At 41.2% G+C, this 24,890-nt stretch overlaps 1 protein-coding gene across 3 annotated transcripts in view; it reads right to left on the bottom strand.

Annotated features, from left to right (window-relative positions):
* The window catches only part of ARID5B (AT-rich interaction domain 5B), a 206,923-nt gene that overhangs the window by 44,998 nt on the left and 137,035 nt on the right, over nucleotides 1-24,890 (bottom strand). For 2 of the 3 annotated variants that reach the window (XM_020998264.2, XM_020998263.2), the window contains one exon: nucleotides 3,628-3,740. In XM_020998264.2, the coding sequence (XP_020853923.1) occupies nucleotides 3,628-3,740 (113 nt within the window). Of the gene's footprint in view, nucleotides 1-3,627; nucleotides 3,741-5,992; nucleotides 6,223-24,890 lie in introns of those variants that run through there. The other variant, XM_020998265.2, reaches the window with a different exon arrangement.

The raw sequence follows: 24,890 nt of genomic DNA, 5'->3' as shown, positions 1-24,890 counted from the left end.
GCCTCCAGAAGCAAATGCAAAATACTCTATTTGGCATTCAAAGCCCTTCCTCCCCTTCTAGTCTTCTTATACCTTACTCCCTACTACGTATCTCTGATCCAGTGCACTGGCTTCCTGGCTGTTCCATGGACAAGACCCTCCATCTCTCAGCTCCTGGCATTTTCTCTGGTTGTCCCTCCTGCCTGGAATGCTCCCCATCCTTTGCTGTTACTACCAACCTCCCTGGCTTTCTTTGAGTCCCAACTAAAATCCCGCCTACTACAGAAAACCCAGATTCCTCTTAGTATCAGTGCTTTCCATCTGTTAATTATCTCCAATTTATCCTGTACAGCTTGTGTGTATACATTTGTTTGTCTGTTGTCTCCCTGGTTCAGTTGTAAGCTCGTGGAGGACAGGGTGTGTCTTCTGCTTCTTTTTGTATCTCTGGCACTTAGCACGGTGCCTGGCATGTAATATGTACCTAAAAAATATTGATTGATTGCTACAGTTAAGTGACTTGCCTAGGGTCACGCAGCTAGTTACGTGTCTGATGCTGGATTTGAATTCGGGTCTTCTTGACTCCAGGCCCGGGCACTCTATCCCCTACACCACTCAGCTCTGCTATTTCCTAGCTGTGTGATCATGAGAAAATCATTTAACTTCTTTTCTCAGCCTCGTTTTTCTCATCTGCACAATGGATCTCATAACACTTATACTACCACTATCACCGGATTATCGTTAGGAAAGTCCTCTGTAAATTGTTATCTGTGGCAGAATGGGAGTTACGTAAGCTCCTTGAAGGCAGGAACAGTTTCATTTTTTGTTTCTGTATGTCTAGTGACTGTCATAGAACGGATGTTTAGTAAATGCTCACTGATTGATGGGTTCCACCATGGAATAGTGCATAGTCTGGCACACCTGAAGGCAGGAAAGACGTGATCTCCGATCCTGCCTCTGACACTCCCTAAATGTGTGACCATGGGTGAGTCACATCATTTCTAAGCTGCAATGTGGGGATAATGATAACATCTACTGCAATGAGGATTAAATGAGAAAATGCATATAAAAGTACTTTGCAAGCTTGGAGCGCTATACGTAAATCTGAATTATTATGATTACATTCCAGCTGTTACTACTTCCTAAGCAGGCGGCCCTTGAAATAGAGACTGGGTCTTTAAATCTCATGGTTCCTGAGACTAGAACCTTGGCCCCAATGCGTTAAGACAAAATCTTTACATGAGGAATAAGCCCACATTCAAAATTCAAGCAAGTCTATCAGAATTCAAGGTGACCTGACTGCCAGTACAGGCTGGTAAACTGATAAGCTTCTGAGAGGCAGCATTTTGGGGAGCAGGTCTATAAACAAAACCTTGCACCGACTTGCCACTTTCCTAGGCACAGGGGGAAAGGGTTAGCTGGCTGGGAATGAGATACGGAAGAAGTCCACCAATTTTTATGGTTTTGCGAGACTCTCGGGAAGCATATTTTGGTAGTGACTGTAAATGACATTAGAGGGAGTACCTGCTGGGCTCAGGTACAGAACACTTATACCTATGATGTCACACTAAAGGTATCGGGGCAGGCTGCCAAAACACAGAATTGGCAATGCCAGGCCTCACTGAGTGCTTGTGTCCTGAAACTGCCTGGCCCCACTGGGTAGTATCTTGTCAGAGCCTGCAAACCACATCCCAGGGAGCCAAGCTGCTCTAATTGATGGCTCTCTCAATAACCTTACGCTCATTTGTGTGTGAACCCCACTCGATCCCCTAAGAAGGAGAGTGTTTTGAATGAGCTGCATGGAGGCAAAGGTCCCCGACTCACTGAGAAACACTTTTCTCACTTCGTCATCAATCATAACCTAAGGAGAAGACGCTTGATTTGTTCTTAACAAGGAATAAAACAGACCCCCTATTTCCACTCAGCCCCCTTGAGAAAGTCACAGTCTGCTTAGGATGCATAACCTCAAAGGACCAGCCATCTGACCTCAGCAAGTCAGTACGGCGCTGTAGAAGAAAACATAGATCATGGATTCAGGACAGGGATTCCAATCCTGGCCCTTCCATCCACCATCCATAGGATTTGGGGCGAGGCATTTCCTCTCTCAACCTCAGTTTCTCCATTGGTTAAAATGAGAGGATTGGGCTAGATGATCCCTGAGATCCCTAGAAATGCCTCTGCCCCTAGGGCCCCCTCTGATTGGTGAGTTTCTGTCTGATATCATCAACTCAGGAAGTGTCCAAGACATTTATGTTCACTTTTCTCCTGGTTTACTCCTGACTTTCCAGACTTTTCCACTTTATCTCCTTTTCTTACCCCCACTTTCCCTTTTATGTGTTATCTTCCTCCATTAGAGCGTAAACTACTTGAGGGCAGGTACTGATTTTTTTTTTGCTTGTATTTGGATTCTCAGCGCTTAGCAGAATTCCTGGTATGTAATAAGTCTCTCTCCCTGTGTTTCTGTCTCTGTCTCTTGTCTCTTTCCCTCTCTACCGACCTATACATCTATTCGCTAATGAATTCCTTTGGGCTTTCCAGTGAGACAGTCATGCCAGATTGAGTCAATATTGATTATTTGGGTTGTGAAGGAAGCACTTTATAAACCCCAAAATGCTTATATAATCATGGGCTATGATTAGAAATTCTGGGAGGGAAGGGTCATTCATGGGGATAGGTCACAGGGGCCAAGCTCCTATTTCCCTACATCAGAGCCTGCCCAGGTTCCCACTGGAAGCTTCAGGGCTTCAGAATTTGGCTCTAGAAATACAGTTTCCTGAAATCTGGCCCTTAATTCTAGTCTTACAGAGCTGATTAGGATGGCTGGTTTTGTTTTTAAGGGGGAAAAGCATAACTATCTTTGGCATAAAATGTTACCCAATCCAAACACCTGGAACAAATACTTGGTAAACTGAGCTATAGAAATCTGACCCAATCCAGCAAAACCTGAGGAGGTAAGTCTACAAATACAAACTTACCCTTTACCCTTCATGTCAAGTGAGAATAAAACATTGCAAATGGCTCTTTTCAACGTTCTATGGAATTCCTGCCCAAGCAAGCTCCCAAAGACCTAACTGGGGATACTGGCTTTTATTGCATGTTCCTTTCTCCTAGTCAGACCCTTAATATGACTCTAGTGTAATCTGGGGGTAACCTGGGGGGAAACACAATTACAATGACTATATTTAGATACTTCTAATTTCATCCTCTGTTAATCTCTGAAAGATATTTAAGAGTCGGGGGGGGCAAAGGGGGGGGGGAAGAATGGCTCAGCCGGTTTATTTTTGATATGGTGAGAGTAAACCATGTCATTGTGTCCCCAACTGTGAAATCTCAGCCTTGATGACGTGGCTGCTAATCACAGTCCCTTTACCCAGCAGCCAAAGCTGGAGGTGGGAAGCCTTTCTTTTGACTAATTAGAATGTCAAGTTTCTCTCTCTCTCTCTCTCTCTCTCTCTCTCTCACACCCTCCAACCCCTCCCAATCCCCCTCCGCCCCCCCCCGGCCCCGAGCCCCACAACAGGATTCAAAGGCTTAAGATGCCAAAAGTCAGATTCTGAATGGAAAACTGCATCAAGAAACAAGTCGGAAAGATTTTTAAAAGGAGAAACAGAAAGATTAGTAAAATGAATAGCTCTGAATGAGTGACTATACCTTGGCAATGGTTTTGCCATCTGAATTACTGCTGGAATCCTTAACACCATTTACCGAATCTCTTCTCTGAGGGCACGGTTTCTTTTTGCGTGGCCTTCCCTTAAGATTTGGCGCTGAAAACAAACGGAAAACAATTTATAGTCATTTTCATTTACAAGGGCTTGTTTTCTTAAACAACCAAGCCAGACTCAAAATCAATCCCCTCTAATTGTTCGTACACATCTGTAGCCAGCCATCTCTTGTTAGGAGTCACTCACTCTGATGGGCTGCATTGGCATAGACGATAAGCCACCGTACCCCATTTCCCAAGATTAATCTATTATACTTTAACATCTCTAATTAATATCAAAGCAAGCCCTTTGTGTCTACAGGACGTTGACAGAAAGAAAATGCAGTTCCCCACAGATGGAAAAGATATCTCCGCAGAAACGTCCAGGCTTGGAAATCATTTCTGAACCAGGCTGTAACGTACTCTGCCTTGGATCTCACAAACTGAAGTGATAGCCTTATTTGTGAGGTCACAGCAGCTCGAGCCTGTCAAAACATCTGCCTTAGAAAGTTTCTCAAAGTAGCCACAGTCTCTCAAGCAGCAAAGTAAATAAATATGAATAAAACTAATTATATATAATAGACAAAACTATAGATATGTAAAACTATATAAATATACAGACATATATCTGTGTACATACATCTGTGTACATACATACACATTATATCTATACACACATACATATATACGCAAACACACTTTTGTATACAAATACACCTATATACATACACATATACTTACATATATACAAATATACACATATATACACACACAATACACATATACATACACATACACCCATACTTACACACATATACAATATACACACATACATATACCCATATACACCCATATACACACATACATATATACACACATACACCCATACTTACACATATATACACAAATACACACATATGCATATATACATAATACACACATATACCTATATACACATACACACATATACACAAATATTTATAGAGATATATAAATACATACATACATACTTACATACACATATATACAAACACACATATATACACACATATACATATATACACATACACACATATACACAAATACATACACAAATATATAGATATTTATACATGGAGATATATAAATACATACATACATACACACACACACACATATATATAATATACAAACACACATATATACACACATATACACACATACGTATATACACACATATACATATACACATACACCCATACTTATACATATATACACAAATACACACACACATATATATATATATACACACACAAATACACACATATACATATATACACATACACAAATAATTATATAGATATTTATACATAAAGATATATAAATACATACATACATACATACACACACATATACACATATATATATACACACACACATATACATATACACACATACACATAAAAGGAATTCACTAAAACACCCTGAGCAGTATTTGAATGCATTTTTACTAATCTGTGGTCAGAACAATCAACACCTTTAATATATCTGGCAGAGGCAGATGAACCAGCATGTCTGACTTTTTTCAGGACCAGTTTTATGGAAACTCTGAGGTTGGTTTAAAGCACCCTCCCCCGCCTGCGCCCCCACCCCTACCCCGCCAAGCTCATGCTGAGGCTAGTTCTGCTCTTCTGAGGCTTTTTGGAAAAGGGCCGTACCCAGGATGCAAATCAAAGTCGTATTTCATCCCTGATGTCAAACTTCATTTCTTTTAAGACCCACACAAAGGGAGGAAAAGAAGGCAGATGTTGATTTAACATCACCACTGTCCAGCGTAAGCTTCTACATTGAACTCCCATCGGAACCCAGAGTTAAGCAGCGTCAGGCTCACTCAGGAGGCATGAAGTAATAAGCAAACTACAAAACAACTGGTGTGCTCTAGGTAGCCACGGGCTGCCTTCCTTCAAGGCAGGATCAGCCAAACACCACAAAGCTGTCCCTCCAGTGTTTCCTAGCTGTTGTTAACCTAACTCTTTGCCACACAGTTAACCAGTGGGTTTTAGAGCATCTTACATCCTAAGCATTTGGCAAACACTTAATTAAGGTTACTAATTTGATTTTTCCAGTCTGTGGGAAAAGCTGCCTTAACTCTAGGAATAATGATGACGATGATGATAAGGGGGGTCACTGGGGCTTGTTGTGCTGTTGTTCACTAGCCCCCTGGTTCCTACGTCCCCCCGCCCCTCCAAACTTGAAATTCTTTCAGAAGCCTTGCCTGGACTTATGATCAGAAGAAAACACGTCCCAGAATGAAGCAAAGAGAAAGTCATGATTTACCCATTCCAATCGGCAAGCATCGGCCTGATTTCTATCTGTGCTCATGAATGCCAGACGCACGCAGCATGTGACTGACTGCCCACTACTACGTCCCTGGACGTCTCGGGCTTTCTCAGTCTGGATGTCAGCTTCCTCCAAATGAGCCTTCCGAGTCTCTGCTCTCTGCTTACAACTGCCCTCCCCCAGCGGTTCCATTACTCATGTAAACACAGAGCCGTGACTAGCCCTGAGTGTGGGGGTGTGGGATGAGCCCCCGGCGTTGCCAGACTGGCAGCGAGGCTGCTCTGGCGCTCTCCACCTTCTTAATGGAGCTGGTGATTTCATCCTAATTGTTCTGTTGACTCTGACCTCTTGCAGCAAGCCCAGCTAGGACTCTATGCCACGTTCCACGAATCTGACACCCCGGAGAGCCCCGAGCCAAGGCGTTTCATATCTTGTGTAGGCGACACTGTAGAGGAACAGAAATGTTCCTGAGAAGTGGCCTGAGAGCTAACGTTGTAATGCCTGGGATGTACTAAGTATGTTCCAGCGTCAGGCACCAAAATAAAGTCAAAGCAGAATGCAATGGAAAACCTGGCCTGGGCCTGAAGCGTTTCTTCAGAAACACACACAACTAAACAGACCAAAACAATATCCCACTGCCCCAAAGCCTCCTGTCCTTAGCTATCCTACAGTTCTAACAAATACCCTGTTCCTGCCTTCCGGGGGGTGGAGGGGGAGAGAAGCGAGCACCTGTCTGCAAACCAGGACCAAGAGAGGGGCCAGGAGTCAGCAGAGGAATAAGCCACTTTCTGCCTTCCTCAAGTCACTCAAACATGTAGAACAGCACAGAAGTTGCAAACTCAACAACAAAGTAGGAGTCTGCATCCAATTCCAAGAATTCAGACAAATAACAAATACAAGAATTAATTTTTAAGTGGGATGAGAAGACTTGAGGAAAAACTTGTCATCTTTACAAAGTAAGGGAGTGCAGGGAATAGAGCAATGGAACTGGACTCAAGGGATGCCCTCGGACGCTTTCTAGGTGTATGACCCTGGATAAGTCACTTAACCTCTGTCTGCCTCAGTTTTCTCTTCTGTAAGATGGGGACAGCATAGTACCCACCTCCCACGTTGTGTGCATAAAATGAGATAATATTTGTAAAGTCCTTTGAAAACCTTAGAAATGCTATGTAAATGCTAGATATTGAACCATCAATCCTTTAATAAGTGGCACTATTTTCTGTTTGCTATGGCATGATGGCCTTATCTGCACCGGCTGTGACTGCTAACATGAGCATACAGGGCGATATTCCTCCTACCCCTTCCCAGTCTCAACCCACCTATTGCCTACATAGCTGAAAGAATGCAAGAAAATGAATCAGTTAAATATGTATTGAATTTGGGATAACAGAAAGGGGTATGAGGATTGGTGGAAGGTGTATCATGCGAAAATTCTACTAGAATTGCTGGGCCCCAGAAGATCAAATTAGGGGAGAAGCTATAGAAGCCCAGACCTTGACTGGGAAAAATGTCCTAAAATCACAATGGGCTGCTTTGGTAGATAGTGAGCTCCCTGTCACCGGAGGTCTCCAAGCAGAGTCCAAATGACTACTAATGGGGATGTGGTAAAAGCTCATCAGCTCAGGTATGGACTGGAGCTAGTGGCCTCTGAGAGACCGTGATTGTAGGACAGCTCTCAGTTGCTGGCTAGATGTTCGAAGAAAGTACAATATGGTGGCTGTTCAAGGTTCTGCTCCCCAGAGGCTACCGGAGGGGTTATCTCAAGCCTGGTGAATTTCTTTAATTCTTCCAAAATACTACCTCAAGGGGCACTGAGCCAGAGACCACTCCAGCTTCAGGGGCTGCTCTGAGATCTGAGACCACCTTTGGATAAAAATATGTCAGGATGTCTTAGAAACAGCACATTCATGCAGGGTGGGCCAGGCCTTTCTTTTCTAGAAGTGTGTGTGTGTAGTGGGGAGGAATTTCAGCCTTTAATTATTCTACATCAAATGACTACCCTTATCAGCTAGGTGGCACATAGGGTCCTGGTCCTGGAGACAAATTCAAATCCTGCCGCAGACATTTACTAGCTGTGTGACCCTGGGCAAGTCATTAACTTCTGCCTGCATCAGTTTCCTCAATTGTAAAATGGGGGTAATAACAGCACTTACCTCACAGGCTTGTTGTGAAGTACAAACGAGATAATGTTTGGTAAGTACTGAGCACGATGCCTGGCAAACAACAGGTGCTAAATAATTGCTTGTTCACTCTCCCCTCCCCCATCACTAGCCCAAACCAAGCCACCCTGGAGCCCTGACACACATGTCCTCCTTAATTATAACAGCTGGCAATTCCATAGAACAGGGGCTCTCCTCTGGCAGTCTGGTGACACCGATGGACTGATTCTCAAAATAACGTGATTAGATGCGTGAAATAAAATACATTGGGGTTACAAAGAGAGCTGATTATATTGAAATCTAGTAACCAAAATATATACAGATTTTTAAAGTCCACAGACTCTAATTTAAGAATCTAGGGCTTAGAGCTTTAAGATTTAAAAAAAAAACACTCCATGTACATTATGCCATTTCATCTTCCTTGAAGACAAAAGTTGGCCACCATTTTGATACAGAGAAGAAATGGTATTTTTAAGAGTCCCAGACTTAAGGGGGAGGGGGAAGTGTTATAACAGTGCTCCAGAGGAAAACTGGTCTCCACTAGGGAAGGACACAGGGAAATCGGGGCAGCACCTACTCAATTCATGCCTGGCTTAAGCCAGTTTTATTAATCTCTCACTTCTAAGAGACCATTAAGCTTGCCCACAAATTTACAACACACACACACACACACACACACACACACACACACACACACACACACACGAATATGCACATATTTGCCTGTAGAGGGTGCATGTATAATTCACATCTAGCCACCCACACTCATGTAAAGAGACACTTATTTTAATAACCCTGCCTGGAGTAGTCAACAGAGAACTTTCTATGGGTGAAAGAAACTGCCATGTCCACATCACTACATGACCACAGAACATGTGACCATGGCCAACAGTAAAATACGGATTTTACTGAACAGGGAGCCACAGATATCCAGTGAAGGGCTAGGAACCAAGGGGTTAGAGGTCTTAGCCCACTCATGCTTACTCCTCTATATTAGTCACATTTGCTCTTCTGGTTAATCATTCAAAAATCTCTGTGGTTTGAACAAGGATTTCCTGTACCACTGGCCATCTTTTCTTCTCACTTACTCGGTGCTGTGAAATGAACAAATATTCACCTTTATGAAGTCCCAGCCCCTGGGAGGGCCAACAGCATGGGTGTTAATCCCAGGAGAATTCAGGGATCCCCAACAGTCCTGCTGGCCTGACACCTTTTGTGGGCATGATCTGGGCATTGTCCTCCCCCATGCTAATGAGATGCTCCTGAAAGCTCTCCTGGCCAAACAAACCATTTCAGATACCCGATCACCAGGGCACGACTGAAAATTTACTTCTATCCATCACAGAACCGGGGAAGTGCAGGTGTGGGGAATGGATTCAAACACAAACACTCATGATAAATAGTCCCAATAAGAATGACAATTCATAATAACAAAACAACGGAAATGTACCCAGCTACTGGCCAAGTAAATTGCTTTTGGCCTAAATGTTCCTGTTTTTCAATTTGTCCCTTCCTTCCTGTGGTAGCCCTCTCTTTTTAACATTCATGGTCTTGGAAACACCATAAACACCTCTAAAAGCTGGATTGATCTGACATTTAACAAGCCCTTCCCGTTTTGTAAAGAGAAGGCTTTTGCCAACAAGCAAAGCTCCGCACTCTCCTGAGACATGCCTGGTGCCCCTCTGCCCCAGAGACAGGAGAGGCTCTCTGGTGGGCACTGGCTCCGATGGTCCCCGGAAAATCACAGGCCTGAGTTTTCCCAAGAGCATTTGACAAAGTCTGCCACTGGAGATCAGTATCAGGAGGGAGTCAGAGGAAAGTTAACTCATTTGATTGCAAATTGCCATCCGACAGCAAAAGCAAACAAAGGCCAGTGACTCAAGTACTGGAGGCTGAAATGCATTCTCCATGTGGTGTGCGCAGCACAGGCTGTGGATAATAACCTGCATTTCTCTAATGCCATTCCTCTGAGGATCTCAAAGCTCTGTTTACAGAGACAGGAATCTTAAAAATACTCTGATGAGTTGCAGGGTGGGACATGCTCTTTCTGGAAAAACTAATTTAATTGTCATTGCTGTGTTCTATTTTAAATGTTTCCCTTTTGACTTTTGAGAGACTTCCTCTTTCACTGTGGCAAAAAATAGTTCGGCTGTTTTTAAGTTATTAATTTAAAAGGTTGAGACTTGGAGGCTTCTCCTAGTCTTGGTTTCTATTGAAACCACATTTGACATTGAGAGTATAAAAAAAAGAAAAAGGATTTTGCAGGTTGTCCCTCACAAGATTTCTCTTCTTTCAAATACTTAAAACCAACAACACTAAACTAAAAATGAACAGACTCTAAATTTGGTTTCAACACGTGGCTTTAAAAATATAAACACAGAAATGTTTCCCAGAAATTGCATTTTATTTCTATATTTACTGTTTTCAAGCACGTCTGCCTATGCACAGGCCCTCACACAGTGGGGCTACAGCAGTGTAGTTAACTCACTACACCTGGCAGCTGGTACATCTAGCCATCAGCTGAATCCTACTTTGTTTAGAAGGCACCTACCCCATAGGCTGCAGGTCCTGAGTTTAAAACCTGCTAGTTGACTTTTAGAGAATTTTTTCTCCTAGACTTGGAAAATCAGTCCAAACGCTTCAAAGCACTGAGAGATGAACACAGGAGTGGTATCCCCAAGGATGACAATGACAATTGGTCCTTACCAACATTCTGGAATAGGTGGCAATCTCCAGATGGTGCTCGCCTACCATGCTGGAAAAACTTGGGGGCATCAGCATGGGAGATGGATTCAGTGTCGAGTATCTAAGGACTGGTTTGGTTATCATTTCAAAAGTTCATCTCCAAAATCAGCATCATAAAATGATGATTTTTTGGGGGGGGGAGCAAAGGGGGAGAATTCAACAACTCATGAATTAGTTTCTTAAGGCACAAACAGAAAGGTTGTGTGTGATTTGTATGAGTAGAAGGAGTCTGCCATGGAAGAAATCACAGACCATTTCAGTATCAGTGAGTAAAGATATTTATGGGTGCTTCCAAATCAGACTGTAGGATTGTCATTGTCTCATTCTGAAAGTTCCCCTTTAACAATTACCTTCTTTTCCAAATAAAGATACTAGAGATTTCTAAGACTCTGCTTCTTTGTCATTGAATGATCTGGCCCCAGGTCAACCCACAGATGAGACTACAAAAAACCCACAAAAGCAGACCATGAGCCCAAGTTGACTGTCCAGTCCCAAGCTATCCTAGGCAGGCCTCTTAGATATCACATGATCCAGGAGGAATAACCAAATGCACTGGGGAAGGCTGCATGAACAAGCATGTGGTTGGGAATGGTGGGTGACTAGCCTGAGCCATGAGCTTCCCAGCCCGGATCCATTCGTCACAAGGCCTCCTGGCCAGGACTCCTGTGTCCACTAACTACAACTTTCGTAGAATTCGGGTCTCAGGACTGGGGAATGTGTAGTCATTCTGTTAACAGGAAGATGACGAAATGAAGCAGGAGGAAGCGGAGGCCTCGCCATGATGACATTTTGTCAAAATGAGTGAGGTAGTCCAATGGAATGTATGACCTCATTTGTCATCCCTGCATCTCTCCTGAGCAGCTCATGTCCAAAACAGCCACACACTCTTTGAGGGCTCAACCAACCACGTAAGTAAATAAACACTCCTCCATCCCCTCCCAGAACACCCCCTCACCCCTTACTCACTCCTGTCTCATCCTGGTGAAGGCTAGAGCAATTGTTAATGGCCTTCATTGAAGTTTTCCTGATTTCAAAGCCATCTGATTTGCATATTGACTTCCTGATCCACCTTTTTTTTTTCTCGGCCTTGGAGGGCTTCATTTCTCAGAAACACTTAAAAACACAAATTAATATATTTTCCCCCTCATAAACTAAACAAATCATGCTGGTTCATCTGTATCACTAATTAGTTTGAAAGCATGTGACTCCATGAATTCTTGCTATCAGAATGGATGTAAGCCACTTATGGCATCTTCAGCTTTGTCAACATTGATGAATTTCCAAGGGAGAATGGTGAGGAGAAACATCAATCAGACAATTCCGATATCTCCCACTGACCAGCCAAAGGTTGTTTTGTCTTCATCCGGAGTTGAGAGGCAGAGGCATTTCAGTGATTACAGAAAAAATTTAGTAAGTCTGAAATGGTTTTTGACCCAAAGGATGATGATAACTACAATACAGTTTGTGGATATTTACAGACCCAGAATCTTAGAGCTAGATGGTTACAAAAGCAGCAGCATCTGAACTCGGAGCTCAATTCTTGTCTCTGACATTTGCCTCAGTTGTCCTTTCTGTAAAATGTGCTTCCCTCACCACATTGTTTTAGGCAGAAGTTCTTAATCTGGGGTTCCATAAATAGGGTTAAAAATTTGATAACTGTATTTCAATATAATTGGTTTCCTTTGAAATCCTGTGGTTTTTTAAATTTTATTTTATGCATTTGAAAACATTCTTCTGAGAAGGGTTCAAAGGCTTCACCAGACTACAAAGGGGTCTACGACACAAAAGAGGTTCTAACCCATGGTTATGAGGCCCAATGAAATAATGTATGAAAAGTGCTTTGTGCATTTTAATAAGTTATAAGTGAATTTCAGTTATATTATCTAAGTCCAATCTTCCCTTTTTATAGCTAAGGAAACTGAGGAAATGACTTTCACACACCTCCAGATCTCTTAATTCCCAGTCTAGTCCCACACTCTTACATTGTGATGGGTCAACTACGCCCTTGAGATGCTGTCACAGATGCTGAGAATTGAGTTCAGCTATAAAACAGAAAGGGAAACAGAATTGTCATGATACTTGGTCTTTAAAAAAGCCTTCTGTAAAGTGGGAAAAGAGATCAAGACCCAAGTGAGACCCGTCAAAGTTTCACCTCCCCTCACCCTCCCTTCAACCAATGCTTCCTTCACGAGAAAGTCCCTTCTGAAGGTGAGAAGTGAGGGGAGGGGAGGCAAAACACACCACACCTTGAGGTCATTTTGTGGCCAAGGCTGCTCAGGGGCACAAGGGCATCTGGGGAGCTCTGCCCTGTGGACTCAATTGCTTCTGGGGATCAGAAGGGTTGGGAGAATATCTTAGCATGGGTTCCTAAATGTCCATGTGGTGTCAAAGCATGAAGGTCAAGCACAAAGCGAGATGACTCTCCCAGGTGTCCTTACTACCCACAAATTATCTGTGGCTAGCTTAAGGGCAAATATTTAACAAAGCCTGCCAGCTCCAACTGGTATGGCAGCTAGGTGGCACAGTGCTAGACTTGGGAGTCAGAAAGATGTGAGTTCAAATCCTGCCTTGGACCATGCTTAGCTCTGTGACCCTGGGCAAGCCATTAACCTCCACTGGCTTCAGCTCCCTCATGTGTAAAATGGGGATAATAAGAGAACTTACTTCACAAGGTTGTTATGAGGACCCAATCTGATAACACATACAGTGCTTTAGAAACCTTCAAGAACTATATAAATGCTATTACTATTATTATCATTATTATGCACTCTAGAATTGGGGGAGGGGGGTTTACACTTTTGTTCTCTCTACTTCCCATCTACTTTTTCCTAGCTCACCATCTTTTATGGATCGACTTGCGAACGGCCAATGCCAGCCAAAAGATCAGGTGGGCTCTTGGTGGGTAGAGAACACAATAGGTTGGGGGGGGGGAACCCTGCAAGTGGCCCATTAAAACTAGGACAAAAGAATATTGTTCGAATGTTAAACTAGATGGGTCTCTGAGAAAGACTTAAGCCTCAATTTAGAAAAATCTCAAATTTCCATTTTTGGAAGACGTTTCTGTAAACATAGATATACATTCTTTCTCAGGATGGTATCACATAATAAAAATTAATGTTAACCCCTCAGATGCTTGACATTTTTTTCAGTGTTCCGGGATTCGTGTTGGAAATATTACTACCCCAAACAAAAATTTGGATTTCCTCAGTCTCCAAAGGATTTAAAGCTGAGTAACCGTGTAAACACAGAGGATGAATTTTTGTCATTGAAGAAAAATAATCAAGAGGCCTACTCCTTATCTGTAATTGAAATGTTCTGTGGAGTTAGAACGTGACAGAAGAGATTGGAAAGCTACATTCGTATTGAGTATCCTTGAAAGGGGTAGTAAATATCAGAACAATTTTCTAACTCGTATGTACACAGTGCATTCTTGTTCAACCATTTCTCCTGGTTTGGGTTTGGAAATGAGATATTCTATTCTCGACACTGAGGGTAATCGATTTGCTACATCTCTTAAGAAAACATTCCCCATCCGAAAGTAACTGAAATGGACACTTTTGGGGGGTGGTGTGAATTAGCACGGAGACATTCAACTGAGTGCAGACTTGGGACTGAAAAATTATGAGGGTGATTTTTATTTTTAATCTTGGACTTTCTCATTAAAAAGAAGGGGGTTGGGGGACCAACACAAAAGAAGGAGTTCAATGTCACCAAGGGGAGACTTTGGTTTTAAAAGGCTCTATTCTTTTCAGGCAATGAAAGAAGTTTTAGAAGAAAAAAAAGCACTCTATAAACTGAGGATTTTCTCCCTCCTTTTGATTATTCTGCCCCCATCAGGATGGAAAATTGAAATCTCACGTCACTCATATTTGGACAAGGCCCTGAGGGCAGGATCAGTCTCTCTTTAAATGGAAGAGGTGGCTAGATAAAGGACCTGGAATGGGAAGGCAGGTGACTGAGCCTTAGAGAAGGTGGGTAGCCCAATGGGTAGAAGGTTGGCCTTGGAGTGGGAAGACTTAGGTTCAAATCCTAACTATATGAAAAAAAAGCAATAAGAATAGTGTCTACCTTCTGGGGTTGATAGGAGAATAAAGAGACAATATTTGTAAAGAATTTTACAAAACCTTAAAATGGTAGGTAATTGCCAGCTGTTATTATTATCATCATCATTATCATCATCACCATCATCATCATCATCATCATCATTATCTTGTTCAAGCACTCCTTTCACAGATGAAGAAATCAAGACCCAGGGACATGAAGTGACTTGCTTGAGGTTACAGAGGAAGCAAGGAGAGTCCTCTGGAGGGGAGGGAAGAAAATGGCTCTATGTGGTACCTGTAGCATGAAGCGGGCTTGATTTGGACCTGGGTTCAAATCTCTGTTCTGCCACAATACCAAGTGGGCAGTTTACTTGTCACATTTCTCAGTTTTCTCAATTGTAAAATAAAGGGGCTAGAAGGGAAGGCTTCTATAGTCCCTCCCTGCTAAAATCCTAGGACCCTAAGGAAAGGAAGGCTAAGTAGAGCTCAATGATATATTAACAAAAGGTAAAAAGAAGTACCCATCAGCAGGAAGAACAAAGGGGTTTCAGGTAAATAGAAAGCTTGACAGCAACACAGGTGGTTTCTAGACAGACATCCTTGCTTAAAGGCTGGTCACGGGGGGCAGAGGAGTTTGACCTATCATTTTTTAAAAATATATTTTATTATCCCCCCAGTTACATGTTAAAACATTTTTTAAACTTTTTTTTTAAGTTTTGAGTTTCAAATTCCATCCCTCTCCTCCCTCTTCTCCCCCCTCCCTGAGAAGGTAAGCAATCAGATATAGGTCATACAAGTGTGATCACGTAGAACATTTCCATATTAGTCATTTTGCACAAGAAGACTGGAATAAAAGAAAAAGAATGAAAGAAAGAAAGTGAAAAATCGCATTCTTCAATCTGTAATTAAACAATATCAGTTCTTTCTCTGGAGGCAGACAGTTTGCTTCATCAGGAGTCCTTTGGGATTTTCTTGGATCACTGTATTGCTGAGAACAGCTATGTCATTCACAAGTCTTCACTGAATAATACTGCTGTTACTGTGTACAATGTTCTGGTTCTGTTCACTTCGCTTTGCATCAGTTCATGTAAGTCTCTCCACGAACCTCTCATTCTTAAGTGATAAACATGGTGGCTTCAGTGTAGCTTTCTTTTAAAATGTCACAGATTTTCCTCCAATCCTTTGAATAATTTGTGTCAACTTTCTACGGTTGTCTTCTCTCTGCTCTGTATATTGACATGCTGTGTCCTCACTGCTCTGTGAGGGCAAGGACACGTGTAAGGCATTCTTTGTATTCTTATGCTTGGCACAGCGCCTGGTACATAGGAAGCTCTTAAATCCTGCCTGCCTGCCTGCCTCTCATTCCTGGACATCATAGCAGCTCTGGGATGCCATCAGAATGGACAGGAGAAAGGACGAGAATTTCAAGAAGGGCACAAGGTGGGGAGAGAGTCCAGAACTCAGGCTTTCCTTGGTGCACCCACCTAGACGCCATGTGCTCTAATAAAGCCACCAAGAAAATTGCTGTAAGACACTGAGTCAGCCCCTTCTGTGGTCTAAGGCCTGGAACTCACCAATAACTGGGTCACAGCCCCTCCGGCCCCAGGATCCTCCTCCTGTGTCACGTTTCAGCACGGGAGCCTAACTAGAAGGGAGAAGTCCCCCAAACCCAACATGCCAACTAGAGGGACTTGCACCAGCCTGAATTAATTTGGGGCACACCCTGAAAATAAAAAGGAAACAGCTTTCTTAACCCTAACTTTAGGTCAAATTTTCCTTTCTTAGAAGGTATGACCCTTGTCCCCTCGGGGTGATAGGGGCAGTACCTACAGACCGAGAGCAAGAGATAGGTGCATCGTGGAGTCCAAAGACCAGTGCCGAAATCCAGCCGTTGCTGCTTGCTACTTGTGTGGCTTGGGAAAAACTGCTTATTTCTTTGAACCTCAGTTTCCATATCTATAAAATGGAGGAACTGGATTATACCTCTGACATTTGTGACCTATCATCACTGGGGCTCAGTTTCCTCATCTGTAAAATGAAGGAGTCGGATTAAACAAGCTTCTGACCCTTCATACCCTAGAAAATCACGTGACCTCCCTGGGCCTCAGTTTCTCCCTCTGCTAAATAAGGAGGTTTGCCTAGCTGCCCTCTGAAGTCCCTTCCAGCTCTGGAGCTGTGATGCTGATAGAGTATCAATAAACTCCCTCCTTGCCCTAAAATCTTGAGAGTCCATGGCACCCCTGGCCAAGCCTCCATACAAAGATTAAATATCTCTCTCGGGACCCTTTCCATTTTCATTAAGTTCTGGACTTGTTCAACCCAGATGTGGCTGTACATTCTGCTCCCTTGTGCTACGGTTCTGATGTGTTTGTCTTTGTCCACACGGTTTGCATACTTCAGCACGCAACGTTATTAGCTCATGACCAACTATCAGCTGATCATTATCTAACCCATGGGGGTCTCCCCCCAAAAACATCCTTATTTGGGCAAAAGCTCTTGTCTGCTCTATTCCCGATTTCCCTCCAAAGAGCTTTATTTGGACTGGCATTCAGTGTCGATGGAAACTCCAAGGTTACATATGGGGTGATGGGGGAAACAAATCCTTAGCAAGTTTCAACACTAAGATGATATTAAAACATCTCTAAGCTTTGTTAGCTGAAAGGAAACTCTCAGTGGCCCTCTAGTGTTAAATCCCTGCTCTGCACAAGAGAGACCACAGAAAACCAGGAGGTGGAGAGAGAATATTCAGTGACTTCCATCTGTGCAGAAAAAGACACCAGTCTCACCGGTAACAATTCCAGAGTATCAGCCATTTTGTTTGTTTGTTTTTTATTTTTTAAAGTATACTCCGAGGTAGCTGAAGTGGCCTGGGTCTATGGAAATGCCAGTCCTTTGTTTTTCCCCCATACAATGACTTCATTATATTTACAACCATAACTGTTGTGTGTGGCCAACTGATTTTTCCAAGATTTAGGATCCTTTGAAATCACTGCCTCCTGCATTAAAGATTCCCTCATGACCAAAAATAGACTGGTGGAAGAACCAGTTCAGTATTATAGAAACCAAGGAAATGAGCTGGTAGAATTCCCTAATATGGAAGAGAAACCAAGATTCTTTTTTTTAAAGAGCAGTTTATTTTGCTTCTGAAAATGGGCAACATATGGAAAGCGTGGCCCTATTGAAACGAGTGAAGGTATGGTATCTCTCCTTCTGGGGGAACAGTAAGAACGCTGATTTTAGAATCAGACCACTTGGATTAGAATCTTGTTCCTGCTACTCACCATCAGCGTGACCTCAGGGGTGGGCCTCAGTTTCCTCAACTGTCAGAGGAGATGGTGGGGCTAGATGATTTTGGGATACTTTGACTTTCCTCCTCTTTAGAGAGATTCTCTAATTTTTCTCCTCAAAACAGATTTGAAGGAGCCCGCACTGTCTATTTAAGGATAGCCAAGCTAAGCATGCACACTTTATTAAAAAAATTCATTTTCAACTCTGGCTGGAAGACTTTGGATAATTTCCTGTATAACAGGCCCATCCCTGAAAAGTAAACAGACCTGGTATTAAAACAAACCAATCAGTGTATCTGAAAGTACATGGAAGATTAATGGAAAGGCGGGAGAAGCCAGAGGAAAGTGTATGAAAATAGGAACCTTTCCTCCCTCTTCTCCCAACACCAGGCAAAAAGTATTGATGTTTTCTCAGATTTGACTTCTAGGCTGATTAATCATGACTACCCCAATCAGCATTAAGAAAAATGCCCTGTATTTTTAATGTGATCTTAGGAGCTGATTAAATCTTAACTTGGTTTTCCAAATCACATATGGCAGGCCAGTTTTGCAACAAAAGCCATTTGGTTTTGTCTTTGAATTAGCAAAGTTATTAAAGTAATTTTACTATAAAATTAAACAGCTGTGAGCTCTTTAGAAAAACATGATGATTCTTGTTCTCTTTTGTACTATTGTGCAAGCTGAAAATACCCTTTCTTTCATGCCTTTTTATTCCAACATGAATTCCCCAGTGAGACGGTTTAGCTTTTAAAAATAATAAAGAAAACACAACAAAACAAAAAGTATTTGATGACCTCTGAAACCCAATGTTTAAGTAGTAGGTAATTTACAAGAGGGCTTACAGAGAGTGGGTACTCAAAGGGCTTTTGTTTGGCTTCCATCACTGAATAAGTAATGATACTCTGTCCTAATGCTGCACCTTTCACTAAAATACAAAGCTTCTTACAAATATTTTGGGGAAACAAGAATTACACAGCCATTGCACAGATGGACAAACTCTTAACATATCAAGATGTCAGCCCAAGGTAAGTAAGCCACCAAACAGGGAAAGGTAGGGACAGGGGTCACACACAGAATCTGACTCCTTGCCAAGATTTCAACTTGTGGGATTTTTAAATTTTTTGGAATCAAAAGAATGGTAAAGTTGAAAATACGCTTTTTTCGTGATTAACAATAGCCTTCAGGCCCGGACTTCACCAGGCTTGCTACTACTTTAGAAATGAGGAGCGTATGGACAGCACCATGATTGGTTGCTTATAATCTCTTTGACGGATTGCCAAGAACCCAGATAATTGGGCTCGATGGATACATTCTAGGGATGTCCAGACATCTAAAGTTAGGTCTAGTGGATAAACCTTCTGATGCAGCTCAGGTCTCCTGATTTGGCAAACATTTTAAAACAAAATTCTCTTGGACCTCCCATAGACCTTTGTTTCACATTTTCTGAATGTATTTCTTAACCAGCCAACTAACCTACCCACTCAATCAGAAATATTTATTAAGACGGAAAATGTTTTGCATGATTGCACATGCATAACATATCTGATTGCTTACCATCGTGAGGGATAGAATTTGGAACTCAAAACTTAAAAATAAAAGTCAAAAACTTATTTTAACATACCTGGAAAAAAATAAAATATATTTAAAAATATTTATTAAGCATTGTGCTAGGCTATGGAGATACAAAGAATGAAGCAATCCCTATTAACAGTGAGCTTACATCTTCATGGGAAAGACAATTACATATAAAAAGATGTACAATATAAGCATAAAGTCAATAAATACATATTTAAATATTCACAAAGTTGTTAAATGTAAGGTAGCTTGGGAGGAAGGAAGCTAGAGATGTACTTACGCAATTCCGTGTGTTGTAATCGCCTGTCTGCCTGTTAGTCCCATACTGAAACTATAATATCAGTGAGGGTAGGGACCGTTTCAATCAGTCAATAGTCAATAAACATTTATTCAACATCTCTTCTGTGCCAGGTACTGTGCTAAACCATATCTTATCTAAATGGTGTATCTCCATATCACCTAACAGTGGGTGCACAATAAATGTTTATTTAATACGTAAGTTTTATGGATGCCTTCTATTTTTTACATCACAGACATTTCCAGATAGATTGCCCCAACCCTACCTCCAATGAATCTTCCATTGTAACAGAGAAAACTGTTAAGCAAACTGACTGACGAAGAAGCTACATCTGACATGTATACAAGATTCCATAACTGTGGTTTCCCACCTCTCTCAAGCAATGAGGGAAGGGCATTTCCTCATCCCATCATGCCCTCAATGTGAACCATCTTGTCATCTGTCTATTGAATAAGCCTCACTCTTCCTTATTGTGACCAGCATCGCCCTGACCTCTAGAATCCACTCAACAACTTCTATCCTGGATGGAGCTGAGTCACCTTAATTAGAAACATACTTGGCCCCTTGTAACCACCTGGCTCCTGGACCAGGCTTTACACTTCATCCAGCTCTCCACTGAAAGCATGGAGGTTATCTCACTCTTTCCATCCCCCTTCATCTCTTGCTTGGAGCACTGAAATCAAATCAACACTCCAACACTGGTTTTGGAAAGGGCTTGTCAACTGCCTACCCTGTGGATCAACTCACCATCCATGTGACCCTCCAACCAACCAAATTATTCTCTGACCACCATTTCCCTATGTGTATTGTCTCCCTCTACTGGAATGTGAGTTACTCCAGGGCAGGTACCAGCTTTGCTTCTTTATTTTTATCACTAGCATTTACCACAGTGCCTAGCTTCTGTTAATCATTTAATAAATACTTTTTATCATTCATTTAGTTATACATTTCTTCCTAAGAGCCAAGACAATCTCAGACCATATACCAACATAAGGTCAAAATGGGTACATGATTTAGACATAAAGGATGGTACCATAAGCAAATTAAGAGACCATGGAATAGTTTATCTATCAGATTTATGGATGAAGGAAGAATTTAGGACCAAAGAAGAGACAGAGAGCATTATAAAATGTAAAATAGATAATTTTGATTATACAAAATTAAAAAGCTTTTATACAAACAAAACCAATGCAACCCAAATTATAAGGAAAGCAGAAAACGGGGGGGGGCGCAGAATTTTGCAACAAGTATCGCTGATAAAGGCCTCATTTATCATACACACACACACACACACACACAGAGAACTGAGTCAAATTCATAAAAATAAAAGTCATTCCCTAATTGATAAATGGTCAAAGAATATAACAGTTTTCAGACAACGAATTCAAAGCTATCTATAGTCATATGAAAAAATGCTTTAAATCACTATTGACTAGAGAAATGCAAATTCAAACAACTGAGATAACCACCTTACACCTATCAGATTAGCTAATCTGAGAAAAAAGCAAAATGCTGGATGTTGGAGGGGATGTGGGAAAACTGGGACACTACTGCACTGTTGGTAGAGTTGTGGACTGATCCAAACAATCTAGAGAGCAATTTGGAACTCTGCCCAAAGAGCTAAAAAATTGTGGATATCCTTTGATCCAGAAATACCACTGCTAGGTCTATATCCCCAAAACATCCAAAAAATGGGAAAAGACCTATTTGTACAAAAAATATTTATAGCAGCTTTTTGAGGAGGCTAACAATTGGAAATTGAAAGGATGCCTATCAATTGGGCTAAACAAGCTGTTGTACATGAATGTAATGGAAATGACAAACAGGATGACTTCAGAGAAACCTGGAAAGACTTACATGAACTGATGCACAGTGAAGTGAACAGAACTAGGAGGACATTGTACACAGTAACAGCAATATTGTTCAATGAAGAACTGTGAATGACTTAGCTATTCTCAGTAATACAATGATCCAAGACAATCCCAAAAGACTAATGATGAAGCATATTATCCTCCTCCAGAAAAAGAACTGATATTGTCCGAATACAGACTGAAGCATGCTATTTTTCACTTTCTTTCATTTTTTTCTTTTATTTGAGTCTTCTTATAGAGAATGACTACATGAAAATATTACACATAATTGCACATGTATAACCTATATCTGATTGCTTACCAGCTCAGATGGGGGAAGAGGAGAAGTAAGGGGACAGAGGGATAGAATTTAAAACTCAAAACTTTACATAAAAATGTAAAGGAAAAAAAAGAGCCAAGACAGATCATTACAGTTACACATCTGGCTTCCTTTTGGAGCTCTTTTTGCTTACATTATAATGGTTACTGTGTATACTGTTTTTCTGGTTTTGCTTGCTTCACTCTGAATCAATTCATACAAGTCTTGCCAAGTTTTTCTGAATACCTCATATTTGTCATGTCTTACAGTATAATTTACATAATATTCCATTACACTTATATACCACAATTTGTTCAGCCATTCCCTAACTGATGGGCATCCATTTTATTTCCAGTTCTCTGCTACCCAGAAAAGTCTTATTTTGACTACTTTGGTATGGAGGAGCCCTTCTGTTAGTCTTTGACCTCACTTGGGCAAATGTTTAACACTGAGATCTCTACTGCCAAGGGTGTCAATGACTTAGTGACTTTTATTACATGATTCCAAATTTCCTTCTGGAATGGATAAGCCAATTCCCAGGTCTAATAAGAGTGGATTAGTGCCTAATATTTTCACAGCCCTCCAAACTGTTGGCTATGAAATGGCCATAGGTGCCTCATTCCAATCAATTCTAATTTTTAAAAATGATGTGAAGTTTTATATTCTGATCATGCATCCATTTGGAACTTATTGTAGAATATGGCATAAGAACTAGGTTGGAGCTTTTTTTCAAAGTGTTTTTTGGAGACAGACATTTTCCTCTAAGGACTGCTTTTGCTGCATTCCAAAAACTTTAGTACGTTGTCTCACTGCTGTCATTATCTATTGTTTCTATGATCTGTTCTTTGACCCACCAATTCTTTAGGACTAAGTTATTTAGTCTCTATTTTTGAACGCCTTCTTCAAAAGCCCTTTATTTTATTGCACTATGGTCAGTAAAGGATGTGTTTAACATTTTTGCATTTGTTTATGAAATTTTTATCTCCTAATTTATGTTCAAGGTTTGTAAAGGCAGTTATTAGAAATATGTATAGTCTTTTCTATAACCATTTAGCAATCATCAGAGATAAGTCACATTTAACCTTTCTAAAATTCTACTCAAGCTCTTAAATTCTTTCTTTTTTATCTTTTTTGTTATATTTGTCCAAGTCTGAAATGGATGGATTGAGTTCCCAAGTATTATGGTTTTACTATTTCTCCCTGTAAATAATGTAACTATTCCTTTAAATATTTATATTCTCTGCCATTTGGTAGATAGATAGATAGAGATATAGGTGCATTGTCTATGGTGCCTTAAGCATAATGCCCTTTTCCTGTTTATCTCTTTAATCAAGTTTATTTTCACTGTAGGCTCATTTGAGATCATGATTCCTTCCTCTGCTTTTTTAGGTTTATCTGAAGCATAACAGATTTTGCTCTAGCCCTTAATTTCCTGTAAACAACTCACTGTTGGATTTTGCTTTCTAATCCATTCTGCCACCCTCCTCTGTGTTTATAGCTGAGTTCACCCCATTCATATCCATAGTTGTGGTTGTGAATCGCACATTTTATATTCTTATAAGCTTTCTTCTCTTTGCTCTGCCCCATCTTTACCAAGATGAAGAGAGTGATAAGAGGAATGTGCTCAGTACTAGAAATCTGCTCCTACTCCCCTGACCTTTTCTTCCTCTTGACTAGACCCTGAAAACTCAGGTTCTTACCCTTTCTTTTCTTCCAAAGCGCTTTTCAGCCGAACCCTTTCCCAGAAATTCTTGCTTCTCCCCAAACAGTTTATATTCTTGGCTTTATTAAACACTGGACTGTTGAATATTACTGTTTCTATTTACTGCTTATCTTATCTGTATCACTGATCTACTTTTTGGTTTTTACATTTATTGGATACTGAAGGAATGAATGAATGATTTCAAAAAGATAAACTTGGATTGGAGGCCAGTACAGACATTGAAAATAATTTATATCCAAGGGAGTTTTCATGTTAACAACACTGTTATTCCATTAGAAACAGATCCAAAGTTTATTACTAGGGAAAAAAGGAAGAGGAAGGAGAAAACATTTTTTAAGAGCCTGGTAAGGGGGGCAGCCAGGTGGCGTAGCAGATAGAATGCCAAGCCTGGAGTGAAAAAGATTCATCTTTTTGAGTTCAAATCTGGACTCAGACAGTTATTAGCTGGGTGACCCTGGACAAGTCATTTAACCCTGTTTGCCTCATCTGTAAAATGAGCTGGAGAAGGAAATGGCAAGCCATTCCAGTATCTCTGCCAAGAAAACCCCAAATGAGGTCACGGAGAGCTGGACACAATGGAAAAACTACTGAACAATGACTGAAATGTACCAGACATTGTGCTAAGCACTTCTGTAGGATACTATGTCAGTAGGTATGGTTATAGTAAACTTTTTCTACTGGACAATTACAGAAATCTGGAGTGTTAGTCACCTTCATAATGACCCAGATCAATTCCTTCATTTTACAGATGAGGAAATTGAGGTCCGGAGTGGTAAAGCAATCTATTCCTGATCACAGAGTGGAGCTGAGATTAGGGTTCAGGTTGGCCATGACAGTGGCGACTGCTGGTTTCTGAAAGGACTTTGAATACCTCTACCTGAGACTATGATAGAAAA

Source organism: Phascolarctos cinereus, unplaced genomic scaffold (assembly GCF_003287225.1).
Source record: "Phascolarctos cinereus isolate Bilbo 61053 unplaced genomic scaffold, phaCin_HiC Scaffold_3;HRSCAF=262, whole genome shotgun sequence".
NCBI lineage: Eukaryota > Metazoa > Chordata > Mammalia > Diprotodontia > Phascolarctidae > Phascolarctos > Phascolarctos cinereus.
This window is presented reverse-complemented; position numbering and strand designations above follow the sequence as displayed.